The sequence below is a fragment of the Malania oleifera genome, chromosome 7, assembly GCF_029873635.1.
Source record: "Malania oleifera isolate guangnan ecotype guangnan chromosome 7, ASM2987363v1, whole genome shotgun sequence".
NCBI classification, from domain to species: domain Eukaryota; kingdom Viridiplantae; phylum Streptophyta; class Magnoliopsida; order Santalales; family Ximeniaceae; genus Malania; species Malania oleifera.
Window position 1 is genome coordinate 109,170,747 of NC_080423.1, and position 17,282 is coordinate 109,188,028.

Below are 17,282 nucleotides of genomic sequence, written 5' to 3' on the forward strand. Positions count from 1 at the left end.
ACAAATTCAAATTTAAAATTTTGAATTTATATTTTTTTAATGAAATATATATATATATACACGTATGTTTGTATAAGTGAACAACCTGCCTACCTAATTTTTGAAAAATAAAAATGGATATTGCAATTCACTTGGCCAGAAGAGTCTCCAAATCATATTCTCCACATAAAATTGAAAATACTTCAAATACGAGACAAAAAAAAAAAATCTTCTCACTATAGTATGAATTTTATGTCTTAAATTTGAATTTGGTGAACAAATTTCAATACAACTTGGAATTTGACTTTTCCTAACATAGGGTGAGGGCGTTTCTATTGGAGAGGAATTAAGGGCATATATCAAAAGGTTTCCATCCATCATTGGGTCTAATAGGGCTTAAGGCTTAGTGGGCTGTTCATGTATAGGGAGCTTTAGGGCTAAACTTCAATCATTAGCTCTAGAATTGCTTAGGCAACCACTTATTCAACCTCGCAAGTGCCAGACCTTCACTGTTTAATTAAGAATACTCATTTGTAATTCTTTTGTCTCTGCCGTAATTGTTATTATTATTATTATTACTATTGTTGTTGCTTTAAGAGAACAAACATAAACACAATGATCACCTTTAAATTAAGAACAATTATGCATTGCATATTATTCAGATTCAGTTCAGACTCGAACCTCTCAAAGGAATAAATGTCAAACCACTCTTGTATAAATTTGGTTGGCTTATATCCTAAAACCTTTATATGTGCAGAGCTCTTCATATTTACTCTTGGACATAAAAGGTTACATTAATACAGCCTGTGACCATCAATAGGAAGAACCATTACAATGGATCTTCCCCCTCCCACAACACACCCCTCCTATTCTCTCTCTGTTGAGGGGAAATCACACAATTGAATTAAAAAAAAAAAAAGACTCGAGAGAAATATTATGCAACCACCAATCCATCAAAATGCATCAATCCCAGATAGTCTCAAGAAAAACTTGCATGCAAGAGGACACTACATGTAATTTACAACGCACCAATTTCATTGTGCCATGTCAACATTTTTCAAATGGGAATCCATCAGAGCCATCCTCATTTTGGTGCAAGTCGATTGCGTTTTCAAAAAAGAAAAATTGACAAAGCACAGTGAGATTGGTAAATTATAAATTCATTGACAAAGCACAGTGAGATTGGTAAATTATAAATTCAGCATCCCCTTCGAATGCAATCGTGCCATTGATCTCAAAGAGAAACAATAGGCAAGAGCTAATGCTCTGAAACCGGTGGAGTATAGGACATCACAAGATAAATGGTGCTGTAAGCATGCAGGCAGCAACGGGCATTTTCTTCGCAACTCCCTTTCCAAATTGAGCTTGAAGAACAGCGACCAATTTCCCTGCCGCAAAAGATTCCCGCAACTGGCACCCCAGGGAAGTTCTCCGTGAATGGGGAGCTGTCAATATTGGAACACCCAAAAAACGACTCACCACGACCACAGCAAGAGAAGAGGAGACCCCCAAAAACTTCCTTCTTCTCACCATAACTGGCAGTACCCTCCACATAATTTCTTAAGTTTGCAGAGGTATTGTTACAAGAAGAAAGTGCAGCATTGGAATCTGAATGGTAGAACCGGAAGAAATCACCCGTTCTAATACCAAAACCATTGATGAAAAGGTACTCCTCATCTCCTCTGTTGAAAACGAAAAACACCAAACAATTTTTCAAGAACAACTAAAAAATGCAAGAAAGCTGTGATATTATCCTTTTCTCTTTTTGAGAGAGAGCACAAGTGGTTCTCTCAGATAAGGTAGCACCACCCAGACGTGTGACAGCTATGTTTTCTTTCTGTTCTAATTTATTAATGGACTTAATGAGAAAAATCTAAAGATATAACGAGGAGAGTTCCATATCTTACCCTAAAACCTCATGGAAAGCCAAAGATGTCATCAACTTCACCTTCCCCGGCCCAAGAGAGTATTTTCTTCGTTCCTTAACCCCAATGTACAAATCAGGGCATTCAATATGATCCCCCATCTGTTTTAAATTCAGAAAGAGCATAAAGTGAGAAGATATAAAAATGCTAATGCAGACATTAAATGCTTGCAAATTCTTTTCTTTTAATTACTTGTCTTCGAAGCTGTGCAGCAACTTAGGAATGTACCAGTGCACGAGCTTAAAAACAATTAAATAACTCAAAGTCGACGAAATTGACATTCCCAAATATGTACTAGCATCAATTTTTTCCTCTCTATTTACAAGACAATAATGCCAGACCATGTAGTGACTACAAACTAAAAACTTTCAGGAAGGGGAAGTTCTACTAGGAAATAAATCAGCATTAAGTTCCCAAGAAAGAGACTGCCTCAACATAAGGCAACAAATTTCCAACACAAAATTGAGAATCAAGTAAGTTCTATTTAGAAAAAAAAGAATATTACTGTAGCATATACAGTTCTAAATTGAGATTCAAATCGTGGATTGAAATCCCAGTTTTGCCAATAGAGAATTGATAATCAGAACGCACCACAAATTTTCAAAACCTATTCCCAATGAGATGTATATGTATAAAAAAAACAAAATACAATCGTTAGATATTTTAACAGATAAGGACTGAGTGCCAAGTGGAATAGCCCTTGCATTCAAGAACATACAATACTAAATTTAATCACAGAGAAAGTAAGAATATAGTGCTAAATAAACTGTAGAGACCATAATAGACGTGTGTAATAATTGACAGAATATAATTAAAAATTAAGAAATCAAGAAACCTAATAAAAAATGAATATTATGGCATTTAACAATTAAAATAATCATATTTTATGTGTATACTTTCACCAGGAACTAGAAAGCAAGGAAAAAAACAAATAAAACCAAGAAAATAATTTTAAAAAACTAATAATTAAACTTTGAAGTAAAGAATTCTCCAAAGCCTCAAAACTCCAAAACTTCAAATAAAACCAAGAAAAATGATTAAACAAGAACTGAACTTTAAAGTTGAGTCTCCAAAACTTCAAACCCGCCTCCAGCCAACCAAGGTTGCCGTCGAAGAGTCCCTTTTTCAATGGAAAAACAAGAGAAGCCCCACAAGTTTGAGAGGTGAATCACACAGAACCAGGCTTCTCAATTCATCAGATACCAGAAGGCCAAGAGTCATATATTTTTTGTCTCTTTGAAACTGTAGTTTTAAATAACTGCTGCAACCGTTACATGGAGCAGCATTTTTGGGATCTTGATACAGTTAAGACATTGCAAAAGCAGTGAGAATAACGATCACATCATGGACTGCTACTTCTATGCCCTCCAGAGTTTGTAAGGAGACCGCTACAGTTATTGCACTACTATTATGAAAAATGTATATTTTTCATCTATTATTTTTCTTATCATTTTCAATAATTTTTCCTTTATCGTCAATGCAAAGATAAGAAGATTATAACAAGATGATAACTGTTGAAATACATTGGAAATATTTTGAATATCATGCATACTTGGTGAAATTATTCGATATGATAAAATATACAAAAGTGTCGTAATATTGATGTCATGATACACATTGTGTTAATTAACACATCACAAAATGTTCAGATGATTCCAGAACTTAGTATATGATTGAGTTGAAACTAAATTGAAATGAATAACTTTGATTCTGGTACAGCACGACCATATGAGCACATTGAGCAGACTCGTGAGTCAGCTCAAAGACAAGTAAGAACCGATTACTGCCATTTTGTCATAGCTCAAGTTTTAAGTGTTTGCATGGATATTCTGGATTAATCTCAGTTCAATTATTTTATACTTGATTGTTACATGTGAATAGACATTTATATATGATTATCTAGCATTAAAAATTGAATTTTTATTTATATTTATATTTAGTACGATGCCAAATCTAGACAGCAACACTTGCTCCTCAATGCACATAATTTTAAAATGCACATATTTTCTAATAAACTCAAATTAACATTTGTTGCTTTTTTTTGCTCTTATAGCTCTGAAGTTTCCCAAATTAGGGAATACAATCTTACCGTATTGTTGCATGATGTTCATTCAAGAAAACTAGGTTTTATTAACAAAAGCAAAGAGATGATGTGTCATTCAAAGTCTCAAATGGCTAACCCTAACCGCATGCATCTACATAACATTCTCTAGTGCAGCTTCAACATAACAAGAAGAGAAAAAGAAAAGAGAAGAGTAAAGACACAGTTGTTCATATAGTCAAAGGGAGATACAAAAGTGGATCGAATATATTCTTGAATGCTCTTTGATTGCAAAGCTCAAGTCTATCAATCAGGCTTATTCTAAAAGAGCAATCTTTTTGAAAGTTGTGAGACTTAAAGCCTATGTGAACTGTGAAGCTCCACTGTAGATTCAAGGCTTCTAAACAAACAGTTTCAGTGAATAAGCTGTGGGAGAAGTTCATTCAATGTGCAGCTCATCCTACGAATCTGTCAACTCATGCTAAAGCTCAGGAACTGCTTAGCCATATGACGTGCCACATACTTGTGCTCATTTACTTGGTTGAGAGTTTTTTTTGGTAGTTTTGGATCTAAATCAATGAAGATCGAGTATGCTTAGACTAGTAGTTTGACTGTTTGTTCAAACTACGTATCTAAGCTGTGGGAGAAGTTGATTCAATGTGCAGCTCATCCTACTAATCTGTCAACTCATGCTAAAGCTGAAGAACTGCTTAGCCATATGATGTGCCACATACTTGTGCTCATTCACTTGGTTGTAAGTTTTGTTTGGTAGTTTTGGATCTAAATCGGTGAAGATCAAGTATGCTTAGACTAGTAGTTTGACTGTTTGATCAAATTAGGTATATCCATGGACTAGTCGTCCCGTTGATTGATTGTATTGATTTGAGAATCCGTGTGCCAAGTGCGCATGTGCTATTGTCAAATAGTGGAATAATAAAGTGAGTCCCTTGGGTATTGAAATAGGTCGCATGAGACGACCAGTATTAGTTTTGGTGTATTTTCTGATTTCTTGTTATTGGTTTATTATTGTTTAGTTGCTTCCGTTAATAACATCCATGATATTCTTGTCAAAATTATTAATGATGTTAGTTTTGTTAAGACAAAGAATGAATGTAATAATATAGATAATAGGAAAATGAAACTAAATGCAAAGTCCATAAACTTGACGCAATGTATACTTGATCCAAAAGAGTATACAAGGGAAACAAACCAAGTGATAGAATCTAAAATAAATATGCAAATGCATGAATATGAGATATTTTGTATGAAAGAGAATGAAATTATGTTACTGGCATTATTTAGCCCAATGAAAGCATAGGGAAGTTGTATACTGATGATGATGATGTGAAAAAAGATTCCAAGGTCGTTACACCCAAATGGGAAGCTAAAACGGCAGTAAGCATCTCAACAAGCTAGAGCTTGATGAATTAATTGGGTCACTTACTACCAAGGTCTTAAATTTCAATTTCGACTCAAATTTCGAAGCTCCAAAAGTATGGAAATTTCTATTTCGAATTGAAAAAATAATGAAAATTAGTACTAAAGCATGTAATTCTTTGTGAAACTTTAAAAATGGTTAACAAATATAATAATGTTAGTTTTAGAACTAATATATTACAAGTTAAATACATTTATGTTGTGTATGAGGTGGAAAAGTTGTAATACAATATGTGTATCAAACATATTTGTAAGATAAATGTGCATTAAACATATTCAGTTAATACATATGAAATTCATAAATCATTTAAATATTATTTATTATATAAATAATGATAATTTAGACATGAATGGTTAAATAAAATATTGTTGTGAGTTTATTTTTTCATATAATTTCAAAATCATTTATCTTATGTTTCAATAAAAATAAATAAAATAAATTAAGAGAGAAATTTTACTTCACTCCTAAATTTCTCATTTGAATTTCAAGGAAATTTCATTGCATAGTTAAAATTTCAAGAAGTTTCGCAAAAAAAATTTCAAGATTTCGATAAATTTCAAATGATTCATTGAGATTTTGACAGCAATTATGCAAGACAGAAATCAACTACTATTTCGATTTCGAGGGTGATGGAAACCGAAAATTTTGACAATTTCATGGAAATTTAAGACCATGCTTACTACCCATGAGATCACAATGAAGAAAAAATGTAAAGGAAGCCACAACGAGTCATTGCAATTGCAGAAAAAGATAACTCATTCTTAAGTCGAGAAGGTTCAAATGGAGATGATCAAAACAAAAGTCATTCTTGCTTGAGTAGCAAATTCCTTAAGAAAAAGGGTTCTTTCAAGAAGAGGTTTTACAAAAGTTGGCAACAAAGACAACCAAAATAAGAACAAAGAAGTGCTACGAATGCAAAAGGCCAGTGCACTATAGAAACTTTTTTTTTTGGGGGGGGGGGGAGAAGATAATAAAAAATATATTAAAATAGAAAATACAAAGTACAATGTGTGAAGGACAAGACATCCTCCAAAAAACAACTAAAACAATTACAATGATGCTTCCCTCCAATCCAATCCCTAGATCAAACGGTGACATCCGCCAAAAAGAACTCAAACGAGTGTGCCCAAAGAGAAGCCAAGAAAACTACTCTATGTCACAAAAAATGAGGAGAGACTGCATTAGCCTAAAAAATTCTCATATTCCTCTCAATCCAGAGTCCACACAATAACAAAGACCGCAATACCCACACTTCACCAAATCAAGAAAAGGGGCACAACAAAATTGGTTCACCACCCAACAATGAAGAAAAAGGTGTACATTAGTTTCATTAGACTCATGGCACATTATGCACAGATTACAACTGAGTGTCTTATAGGGTCTTCTAACCTGAAACAGATCACACAAATTAATCACGTTGAGAGTCATGGTGACACAGGGGCTGCATCAATGATCTGCAGCCAAGAAAGATAGAAGGAAGAGAATGGAAAGGAGAGGGTAGAGAGGAGATACAAGGGGGAAACACACGTTCGCCTTGTCAAATCAAATTCAACACCAACTTTTACATGGTGTTAGGGAGTGACAATGTAATGGGGAAAAGGGGGAGAGAGATACTGCTATAATTGTATTCTCCAGGGATTTAGAATGAATATATGTTTATCTATGTTATCGTTTGTATGGTTATTCTCTTATAGTTGAATAATACAAGTAGTCATTTTCATTGTGGTGTTTTGTTGCCTTGGATTGTGATGTCTCTGATTGTTATAGTCTTATTTGGTGTATAAGAATATATTGCTTATGTGATATCCCATTGTTCCTTGTTTTTCTTAAGTATTGAGACTCACCTGGTACTCGTACTTGCAGGCTTGAACATGTGAGACTTGACTGACTTGTCGAGGGAGAGCTCTCAACGAGTGCCACACGGCCCTTACTTGAGTCCCATTTTGGGGGTCCGTGACAGTTGGTATCAGAGCACAGCGTGTGCGAGCACCATGAGTGGTAATATGAGAAACAAGTTAGGAAAAGTGGAGCGCATTGAGGCGCTTGAGACGAAACTTGTAACCCTGGAGACAACGTGCAGTGAACTCCAAGGGTTGGTGGCAACATTGATAAAGGAGAAAGGCGTGCCAACAGAGCTTGAGGACACTGAAAAAAACCCCAGAGAAAATCTCTATGGGGTATCAAAAGTTGTAGAGAGACTTGAGGAACTTGAAAAATTAATTCGACGTGTGAAATCCTTGGAGAAAAGGCCAAGATAGCTTGAGGCGGCTGGAACATATTGAGGGCATATTGCCATCTCTTTCATCCCAACGGGGAGAGCCAATAGAGCTTGAGACCTCCTTACGGGAGCTAACAGATAATTTTGATTTCCTTGCAGAAGATGTTAAGGAGTCCATTACTGTTTTGAAGGAAGATTTGAAGGAGATGGGCAATGTCCAAAATGTGGTGGTCCAGGTCCAGAGGGATTTACAATAGAAAACTGTGAAAGTAAATGCAGTGGCACAGATAGCTCGAAGGCCGGTTGCAGATCCAAGTGAGGGTTTTCGATTGAAGGTACTAGAACCTAAAAGTTTTGGGGGTACGCAAGATGCAAAGGAGCTGGACAATTTCTTCTTTGATATGGAGCACTACTTCACGTGCTCACGAGTGGATCTAGAAGTGGACCAGGTAAATATGACAACGGTATACCTGGTTGGGGATGCAAAATTATGGTGGAGAACTAAATGGAATGATATTTAGCACAATAGATGTGTTATTAACATGTGGGAGGGGTTGAAACAAGCATTGAAGACCCAATTCTATCCAGAAAATATGGAGTACATAGCAAAGTGCAAAGTAATGAAATTGCAACAAACCGGCTCAATAAGGAGTTATGTACGGGAATACCAAGTCTTGATGTTGGACATCATAGACATGACTGAATCAGATAGACTGTTTCATTTTCTTCAGGGTTTGAAGACATGGCCAAGGAATGAAATACGTCGGCAAGGTGCTGGTGATCTCTCTTCTGCCCTCGCTGCTGCTAAACGGCTGGATGATTTTTCAGACAATTCTAGGAAGCGAAATTTCCCTATGTCCACCAATAATGATTCCAGGCCTAGTAAAGTGTACAAGCCCACAAATGAGGGAAGGGATAGGGAGACAAATAGTTCTTGGAAAGATAAAAGAACGCCCATGAATAGAGAGTGGAGGGGCGGACGAACAGGGGGTGGAGAGCGTCGTGTGCCGATCTCATGTTTTCTTTGCATGGGTCCACATCGAGTGGCGAAGTGCCCTAAAAGGCTTTGAATGCTTTAAAGGCCCTTCGAGGGGTAACCGAAACATCGATAGCAACCCCAAAAGAACAACAGAATATGGTGGGAGCATTGAGATTTTTGGGGGCATTAGAGCGCCAAGTAGTTACCAACAAATCTCAGGAGAAGGGATTAATGTACGTTGATCTACTTTTGAATGGAAAGAAAATCAAGACCATGATTGATACAAGAGCCATCCATAATTTCATTGCTGATTCAGAAGCCCAACGGTTGGAATTACAAGTAGATAATGATGTGGGGAAGTTAAAAGCAGTGAATTCTCAAGCATTAACCACGGTAGGAGTGGCACCTAAAGTAGCCTGCCAAATGGGGTCGTGGTCTGGAACAGTTGATTTCATCGTGGCACCCCTCAACGACTTTGATGTGGTATTGGGGATGGATTTTCTTAAAGTGACACGCTCAATGTCGATCCCAGCTGCGGATTGTCTTGTGATAATGGGAAATATACCTTGTGCGGTCCCCGTAGCCTACAACAATTTCGATGAGAAAAAGTTGCTTTCATCCCTTCAATTCAAGTAGGGAGTAAAAAGAGGAGAAGCTTCTTTCGTGGTTCTACCGGTAGTTTCAGAAGATAAAGAGATAGGGAAATATCTAGTTGAAATTAAGGAAGTTTTAGAAGAGTTCAAGAAGGTAATCCCGGAACAGCTACCAAGGGTTTTACCACCCCGACGACAGATTGACCATGAAATTGAGCTTTTGTCGGGAGTAAAGCCGCCAGCACGTGCCCCTTATCGAATGGCGCCGCCGGAGTTAGCTGAACTTAGAAGGCAACTGAATGATCTATTTGCAGCAGGGTTCATCTGTCCTTCAAAAGCACCTTTTGGGGCCCTAGTGTTATTTCAGAAGAAACAAGATGGTAGTTTGCGCTTGTGTGTAGATTATCGTGCTCTTAATAAGGTGACGGTTCGCAACAAGTATCTCATTCCACTGATTGCTGATATTTTTGACCAATTAAGTACAGCCAAATATTTCACTAAACTGGACTTGAGATCGGGATATCATCAAGTGCGCATTGTAGAGGGAGATGAACCGAAGACCACTTGTGTCACCCGGTATGGAGCATTTGAATTCCTTGTCATGCCTTTTGGGCTAACAAATGCAACTGCTACCTTTTGTTCTCTAATGAATCAGGTTTTTCGGGACTACCTTGATCAATTTGTGGTTGTTTACCTTGATGGCATAATGGTTTTCAGCGCATCCTTAGAAGAACATAAAGATCATCTTCGGAAGGTGTTTCAAAAACTTAAAGAAAATCAGTTATATGTAAAAGGGGAGAAGTGTGGTTTCGCTCAAAAGCGTATTAAATTCTTGGGGCATATCATTGAGGAGGGCCAGATACGGATGGATTCAACTAAAATACAAACCGTCAAGGAGTGGCGAGCACCTACATCCATCAGAGAACTGCGATCTTTCTTGGGCCTAGCCAACTACTATCGAAAGTTTACAGAGGGGTACTCCAGAAGAGTTGTATCGTTAACATATTTACTGAGGAAGGGGGTACCATGGGCGTGGACAGAAGAGTGTCAATCAGCATTCGTTGAATTAAAGGAAAAGATTGTAAAGGATCTTGTGCTAATCCTTCCTGATGTGACAAAGCCATTTGAAGTGCAAGTAGATGCCTCAGACTTTGCATTAGGGGGAGTTCTCTTGCAGGAAGGGCATCCAGTTGTTTTTGAAAGTAGAAAATTATCGGGTGCCGAACGGAACTATACAGCACAAGAAAAGGAGCTTCTCGCAGTGGTACATTGTCTTCGAGTGTGGAGGCACATCTCTTGGGGTCCAAATTTGTGGTAAAAACCGATAATGTGGCAGTTACTCACTTTTTGTCACAACCTGGACTAACGTCAAAACAAGCCCGTTGGCAGGAGAAGCTAATTGAATTTAATTTTGATTTTGAATACAAAATAGGGAAGACGAATGAAGTGGCCGATGCTTCAAGTAGAAAAAACGAATTGGCAGCATTGAAACTCATCAGTCATCTATCAACTAGTAGGGTGGCGTTATCCTTGAAAAATCTTATCAGGGAACATTTAAGTATAGACCAGCAGGCGTAGTCACTGAGCAAACTAATAGAAGAAGGTAAGATACGACAATTCTGGGTAGAAGATGGACTGATAATGACTAAAGCCAGGAGAGTCTATGTGCCCAAAGCTGGAAACTTGAGGAAAACTTTACTAAAAGAGTGTCATGATACATTGTGGGCTGGTCATCCGGGATGGTGAAGAACTCATGCATTGATTACACAGGGGTACTATTGGCCGAATATGCAAGATGATGTGATGAGTTATACCAAAACTTGCTTAATCTGTCAATAAGACAAGGTAGAAAGAAAGAAGACCTCAAGTTTATTGGAGCCATTGCTAGTTCCTGCCAGGCCATGGGAGAGTGTCTCTTTGGACTTCATTTCCTCGTTGCCAAAAGTAGAGGAGTATGACACAATTTTGGTGGTGATTGACCAATTCTCAAAGTATGCAACTTTCGTACCAGTCTCGAAGCCATGTTCAGCAAAGAAGACAGCTCAGCTATTCTTCAAGCACGTGGTGAAATATTGGGGTGTTCCAGAAAGCCTAATCAGTGATAGGGATGTCAGATTCACGGGGGGATTTTGGGGTGAACTCTTTCGCTTGATGGGTTCAAACCTTAATATGTCCACCAGCTATCACCCACAAACAGATGGTCAAACCGAACGTTTTAATGGGATGCTGGAAGAACACTTGCGACATTTTGTTAACTCCAATCAAAAGAATTGGGTTACTTTATTGGACACGGCACAATTCTGTTTTAACTCTATGAAATCTGTAACTAATAAAAGCCCTTTTGAGATTGTGACAGGTCAACAACCGACTCTCCCGCACACTCTGGATGGTCCATACAAAGGGAATTACCCGAAAGCATACCAATTCACGAAAAATTGGTTGCAAAACATCGAAATCACCCGAACTCAGTTAGAAAAAGCATCTAAGCGCATGAAGAAATGGGCTGACAAAGGGCGACGACCACAACAATTTGAAGCTGGAGATCTGGTTCTTGTAAAAGTGCCGCCAGAGACATTTCGCTTTCTTCGTGGTAAGGATAAAAGGCTGTTACGCCGTTATGAAGGTCCAATCAGAGTGATCGAGAAGGTGGGACATGCATCTTATCAGCTTGAGCAACCCGAGTGGATGAAAAGCCAAAGACGTCCAGTCCATCCCGTGTTTCATGTAAGCAATTTAAAGCCATTCCACACAGATGAAGCAAATCCGCACCGACAAAAGTTAAGGAGATCAACAATTTCCAGAAGGCAGCCTGTCAACAAAGAAGTCCAGGAGATCATTGCAGACAGAGTCGTCAATGCAGAAGGTCGTCAACAACAACAATTTCTGGTTCAGTGGCTGGGGCTGGGGGAAGAAGAGAATAGTTGGGAAAAGGCAGAAAACCTTCAGCATGCCATACAGAAGATTGAAGATTTCAAAAATTTGAAGACAACGACATCAACTTCAACAACAGAAGAGTGAGAAGGCCTTCTACAACACATCGACGAGGACGTCGATAAAATGAGTGGGGGAGGATGTTAGGGAGTGACAATGTAATGGGAAAAAGGGGAAGAGAGATACTGCTATAATTGTATTCTCTAGGGATTTAGAATGAATATATGTTTATCTGTGTTATCGTTTGTATGGTTATTCTCTTATAGTTGAATAATAAAAGTAGTCCTTTTCATTGTGGTGTTTTGCTGCCTTGGATTGTGATGTCTCTGATTGTTATAGTCTTATTCGGTGTATAAGAATATATTGCTCGTGTGATATCCCATTGTTCCTTGTTTTTCTAGAGTATTGAGACTCACCTGGTGCTCGTGCTTGCAGGCTTGAACGTGTGAGACTTGGCTGACTTGTCGAGGAAGAGCTCTCAACGAGTGCCACACGGCCCTTACTTGAGTCCCATTTTGGGGGTCCGTGACACATGGCTTTCACACACTATTCATAAGAGAGCCTCTAACACATGAAATTACACATATACCCATAAAAATACACTAAATTACAAACATACCCCTAAAATACACAAACATTACAAACAAACCCCCAAATACACATAATTATATTCTAGTTAATATTAAACACACATAACAAAATTGATTAATTAAACACAACAATTCTTGTCCAATTCTTCTCCATTAATCTCTAACAAGGGTCAACCCATGGTTTAGGTTCTTGACCTACATCAAACCTCTCCCATTCCCCAATTAGAAAAAATTCAGCCTTGAATTTTGAAGTGCTGGAGGATCAAAAGTTAGAAACACACTTGAACTCTTCAAAAGTCGACACTTAAGTGAAACAAGAAACCATGCTCTATTGACAGCACTATAGAATTGAATTGAGAACCGACATCAATGAACCCATGGTGGACAAACTCAACAATAGGAATGTTTGAGACTCTCGATGTCCTCAAACACATATCCTAGCTTGTAGTGTCTTCAAGTTGAGTTTCTTTGGCTGATTCTTTGTCTTGGTTGGTTTGTAGAGTGGGCTTCAAGATGATCTTCTTACCATTATAGTAGAAGATATGTGTTCTCATGTCCTTGAGTCACACCCAAATCATCCAACCAAGGAGAACCAAATGAGTATATGGCCAATATTCATAGGTATGATATTGTTGGGTTGGGTTTCCCTCCTAAGTGAGGATGGCCCAAACTTGCCCAATACGGGCCCATGTGTGGAGAGGCCCATTTGGGAGAATAGGGTTAAACCCTATCCTTTGTTGTTGCAGAGTGTGGTGAACAATCAGAAAATAAGAAAGAAAAGAAGAAAGAGTCCAGTCTTGATCAACTGCTCCGATCAATGAGCGTTTGTGGGTCGATTGAGCTGAAAATTTACAGGGATGTTCATGACACGTGAGTCTTCATTGTGAACGGTGGAGATTGGATTCTGAGCATTCGGTGTCATTTTTCAGCCCGTGGACAGCAGCCTCTGTTTTGGTGAGATCTTTCTTTAATTCTTATAGAAGTTGATTTAAACCAAGGAATTCTATTTCTTGAAGATAGTTGCTGATTGTATGCCTCTAGTTGAGACTAGAGAAGACTCATGTATCCCATAATTTTTGATAGTGGAATTGTTTGAGTGGACTACAGTCCCATGGTTTTTCCTTCTCATACCGAGAAGGTTTTCCACGTAAAAATCGTGTGTCTTGTACTTCTGGTATTTGGATATATATTTTCCGCATATATATTGCTCTATTATATAGTTTCCTGCAAATTCACACAAAGAAGGAATTTGAGTATTGTTGTTTCTCCCTACAAGTGGTATCAGAGCTAACAGTTTGGTTCGTAACTCTGGGTGAGCGACATCGTAAAAGTCGAGACGTGAAACTAATTATCCTAACGTGCTAACAGTTGGAGGACCAAGTGTGTGACCAAAACCAATAAGGATCACCTAGGCCGGGGATGGATCCGAATAAGGTCAAGACATAGGAGGTAGGATTGGTTCAGAGGCACGTAGAATGCAATCCGAAGTACGTAAGGCTCCAGTGGTAAGGCCCACTTGAGCAACTATTGGGGAATTTGACTTACTGTAAGCGGAAGCCTAGAATTACATTAAATTAATTTTTGATATGTACATCCCAATCTTATATAATACAATCACCTATTCTAAACAAGGAAACACTCCCCTTACCGAATAATATCAAATCCCCCACATTTACCCACTTTCCTAATTTGTTTATTATTTACAATGATACTTGGGATTTTAACACTCCCCCTTAAGTTGGATCATAAATATTAATCATCTCCAACTTGTTAATGAAATCATCAAAGTCTGTCATCCCAACCATTTAATGAAGATATCTGCAGTTTGTTCCTTGGTAGGTACATAAGTCATACAAATAATTCCTTCTTCAATTTTCTCTTTGATAAAGTGTCTCTCCACTTCCACATGCTTAGTCCTATCATGTTGAACTGGATTGAGAGAGATGTTGATAGCTGCCTTATTGTCACGATAGAGTTTGATAGGAAATTTCACCGAGACCTTTAATTCTTCCAAGAGTTTCCGTAACCACAGTCTTTCACATATCCCTTGAGCAACTGCCCTGAATTCAGCTTCAGCACTAATACGAGCCACTACATTCTGTTTTTTACTTCTCCAAGTTACCAGATTTCCCCAGACGAATGTGCAATAACCAGTGGTGGACCTTCTATCTTCCACTGATCCTACCCAATCTAAATCTGTAAAGATCTCTACTTCCTTGCTTTCACATTTCTTGAAGAAAAGTCCTCTTCCCAGGGATCCCTTGAGATATCGAAGGATCTTGTACATGGCATCTAAGTAGGCTTCTTTTGGTGAATGCATGTGTTGGATTACTACACTGACTGCAAATGCAATATCTAGTCTAGTATGTGATAGGTAGATTAGCTTGCAAACCAATCTCTGATACCTTTCCTTTTCAACTGGTATTCCACAGTCTTCAACCCTCTTTACTGTTTCAATCGGGGCTTCGCTAGGTTTGCATCCAAGCATGCCAATTTCAATTAGGAGATCAGTAACATACTTTCGCTGAGAAACACTAATTCCTTTTCTCGTTCTCGCAATTTCCATGCCCAAAAAATACCGCATTTGTCCCAAGTCTTTAACTTCAAATTCAGCAGCCAAAACTTTCTTCAATCTCTCCATCTCTACTGTATCATCACCAGTAAGGATTACATCATCAACATATACAATTAGAATTGTTATCTTACCTCTTTCAGACTGTTGGAAGAACAGGGTGTGATCTGATTGCCCTTTTCGATAACCTTGATTCTTTATTACTTTTGCAAATCTGTCGAACCATGCTCTGGGAGATTGTTTGAGTCCATACAAGGACTATTTGAGTTTACACACTCTGTTTTCTTCACCTTTCCCACTAAATCCTAGTGGTATAGTCATGTATACTTCTTCTTCTAACTCGCCATTTAAAAATGCATTCTTAATATCAAGTTGTTGTAGTGGCCAATCTAGGTTGGCTGCCAAGGGCAAAAGGACCCAAACTGTATTTAAGTTTGCCACTGGTGCAAATGTCTCCGTATAGTCAATGTCATAAGTCTATGTAATCCTTTTGCAATAAGTCTGGCTTTATATCTTTCAACTGTCCCATCAGATTTATATTTCACTGTGAAGACCCATTTACAACCCATTGGCTTCTTCCCTCTCGACAAATTTATCAACTCCCAAGTTCCACTTTTTTCTAGGGCCCACATTTCCTCCATGACTGCCTCTCTCCATTTAGGTATTTCTAGAGCTTCCTAAATGTTCTTTGGAATTCTCATCCTATCAAGGTTAGAGACAAAAGCACGATATCTTGTAGACAAGCTTTTATAAGACATGTATTTAGACCAGGGGTATTGAGTACATGACCTAGTTTGTTTTCTAATTGCAATAGGTAAATTGATATCATCAGGTACAGGATTATCAGAAGAAAGCTCAATTACCATATCAGGATTGGGCGTGGACTCATGGTTATTCGGAGCCATCACCGGTTCCAACGCTCTTGGTGCCTCAGGTACGAGATTCTCCCTATTCTTTGTGTTCGGCTTTCTTGAGTAAACAAGTATGTCTGCTTTGTTTTGCTTTCCTGTTTCTCCCCCTGAGGTTAAGTGTTCTGTTGTGTTTGGCAGGTCAAGAAGTGATGCAATGGAAGGCTCGATAGTTGGATCAGGGAATAAAGCAATGGGAGGCTCAATAGGTGGTACGAGTTAATATGACCCAGATTCGGTAGTAAAGAAGTCAAAGACTCGATCTTCACTCCATTTCTCCCTCTGAAGAGAGGGCATTGGGAAATACGGAGTGGTTTCAAAGAAAATAACATTAAGACTAACAAACAGCCTTTTTGAGACAGGAGCATAGCATTTGTAGCCTTTCTGGGTAGGGGAATAACCAAGGAAGACACATTTAATGACACAGGGATCCAATTTATCCCAGTGGTGTGCACGAACATGAACAAAAGCAGTACAACCAAAGATTTTCAGCGGTAGACTGGAGCGGAGTTGAGAGGTAGGAAAGTGTTCTTGGAATTTCTGAAGAGGGGTGGCAAAGGAAAGTACTCGACTCGACATTCGATTAATGAGATGTGTAGCTGTTAAGATGGCATCTCCCCAAAAATAGTTTTTCATGTGGGTAGTGAACATTAATGCCCGGGCTACTTCAAGTATATGTTTATTTTTTCGTTTAGCGACCCCATTTTGTTAAAGGGTATCCACACAAGAACTCTAATGAACAATCCCATTTTCTTGAAGATAAGTTCCCAGAATAGTATTAAAATATTCCGTACCATTATCAGTACGTAAAATTTGAATATGAGTCTAGAACTGTGTATGAATCATGGAATGAAAACTGATGAAAATGAAGCGAACTTCAGTTTTGTCTTTCAGCAAGTAAACCCAACAAAGACGAGTATGGTCATCAATAAAAGTGACGAACCATTTTGTATTGGTGCGATTGAGAGAACGTGAGGGACCCCACAAATCACTGTGAATCATAGTAAATGGGCGAGATGGTTTGTTTATGGATGAAGGGAAAAAAGTACGGCGGTGTTTTGCAAGCTCACACACTTCACATTGAAACTCAGAAGACATTTTATTTGAA

General features: G+C 38.2%; 1 protein-coding gene across 1 annotated transcript in view; it reads right to left on the minus strand.

Annotated features, from left to right (window-relative positions):
• Positions 1-603: 603 nt before the first annotated feature.
• Positions 604-17,282, minus strand: part of LOC131160694 (F-box/LRR-repeat protein At5g63520) — a 53,874-nt gene continuing 37,195 nt past the window's right edge. Inside the window, exons 9-10 of the mRNA XM_058116550.1 lie at positions 1,887-2,005; positions 604-1,661 (exon numbers count right to left, since the gene is read on the minus strand). Coding sequence (XP_057972533.1) covers positions 1,238-1,661; positions 1,887-2,005 — 543 coding nt within the window. The 3' untranslated portion in view covers positions 604-1,237. The remainder of the gene's footprint in view (positions 1,662-1,886; positions 2,006-17,282) is intronic.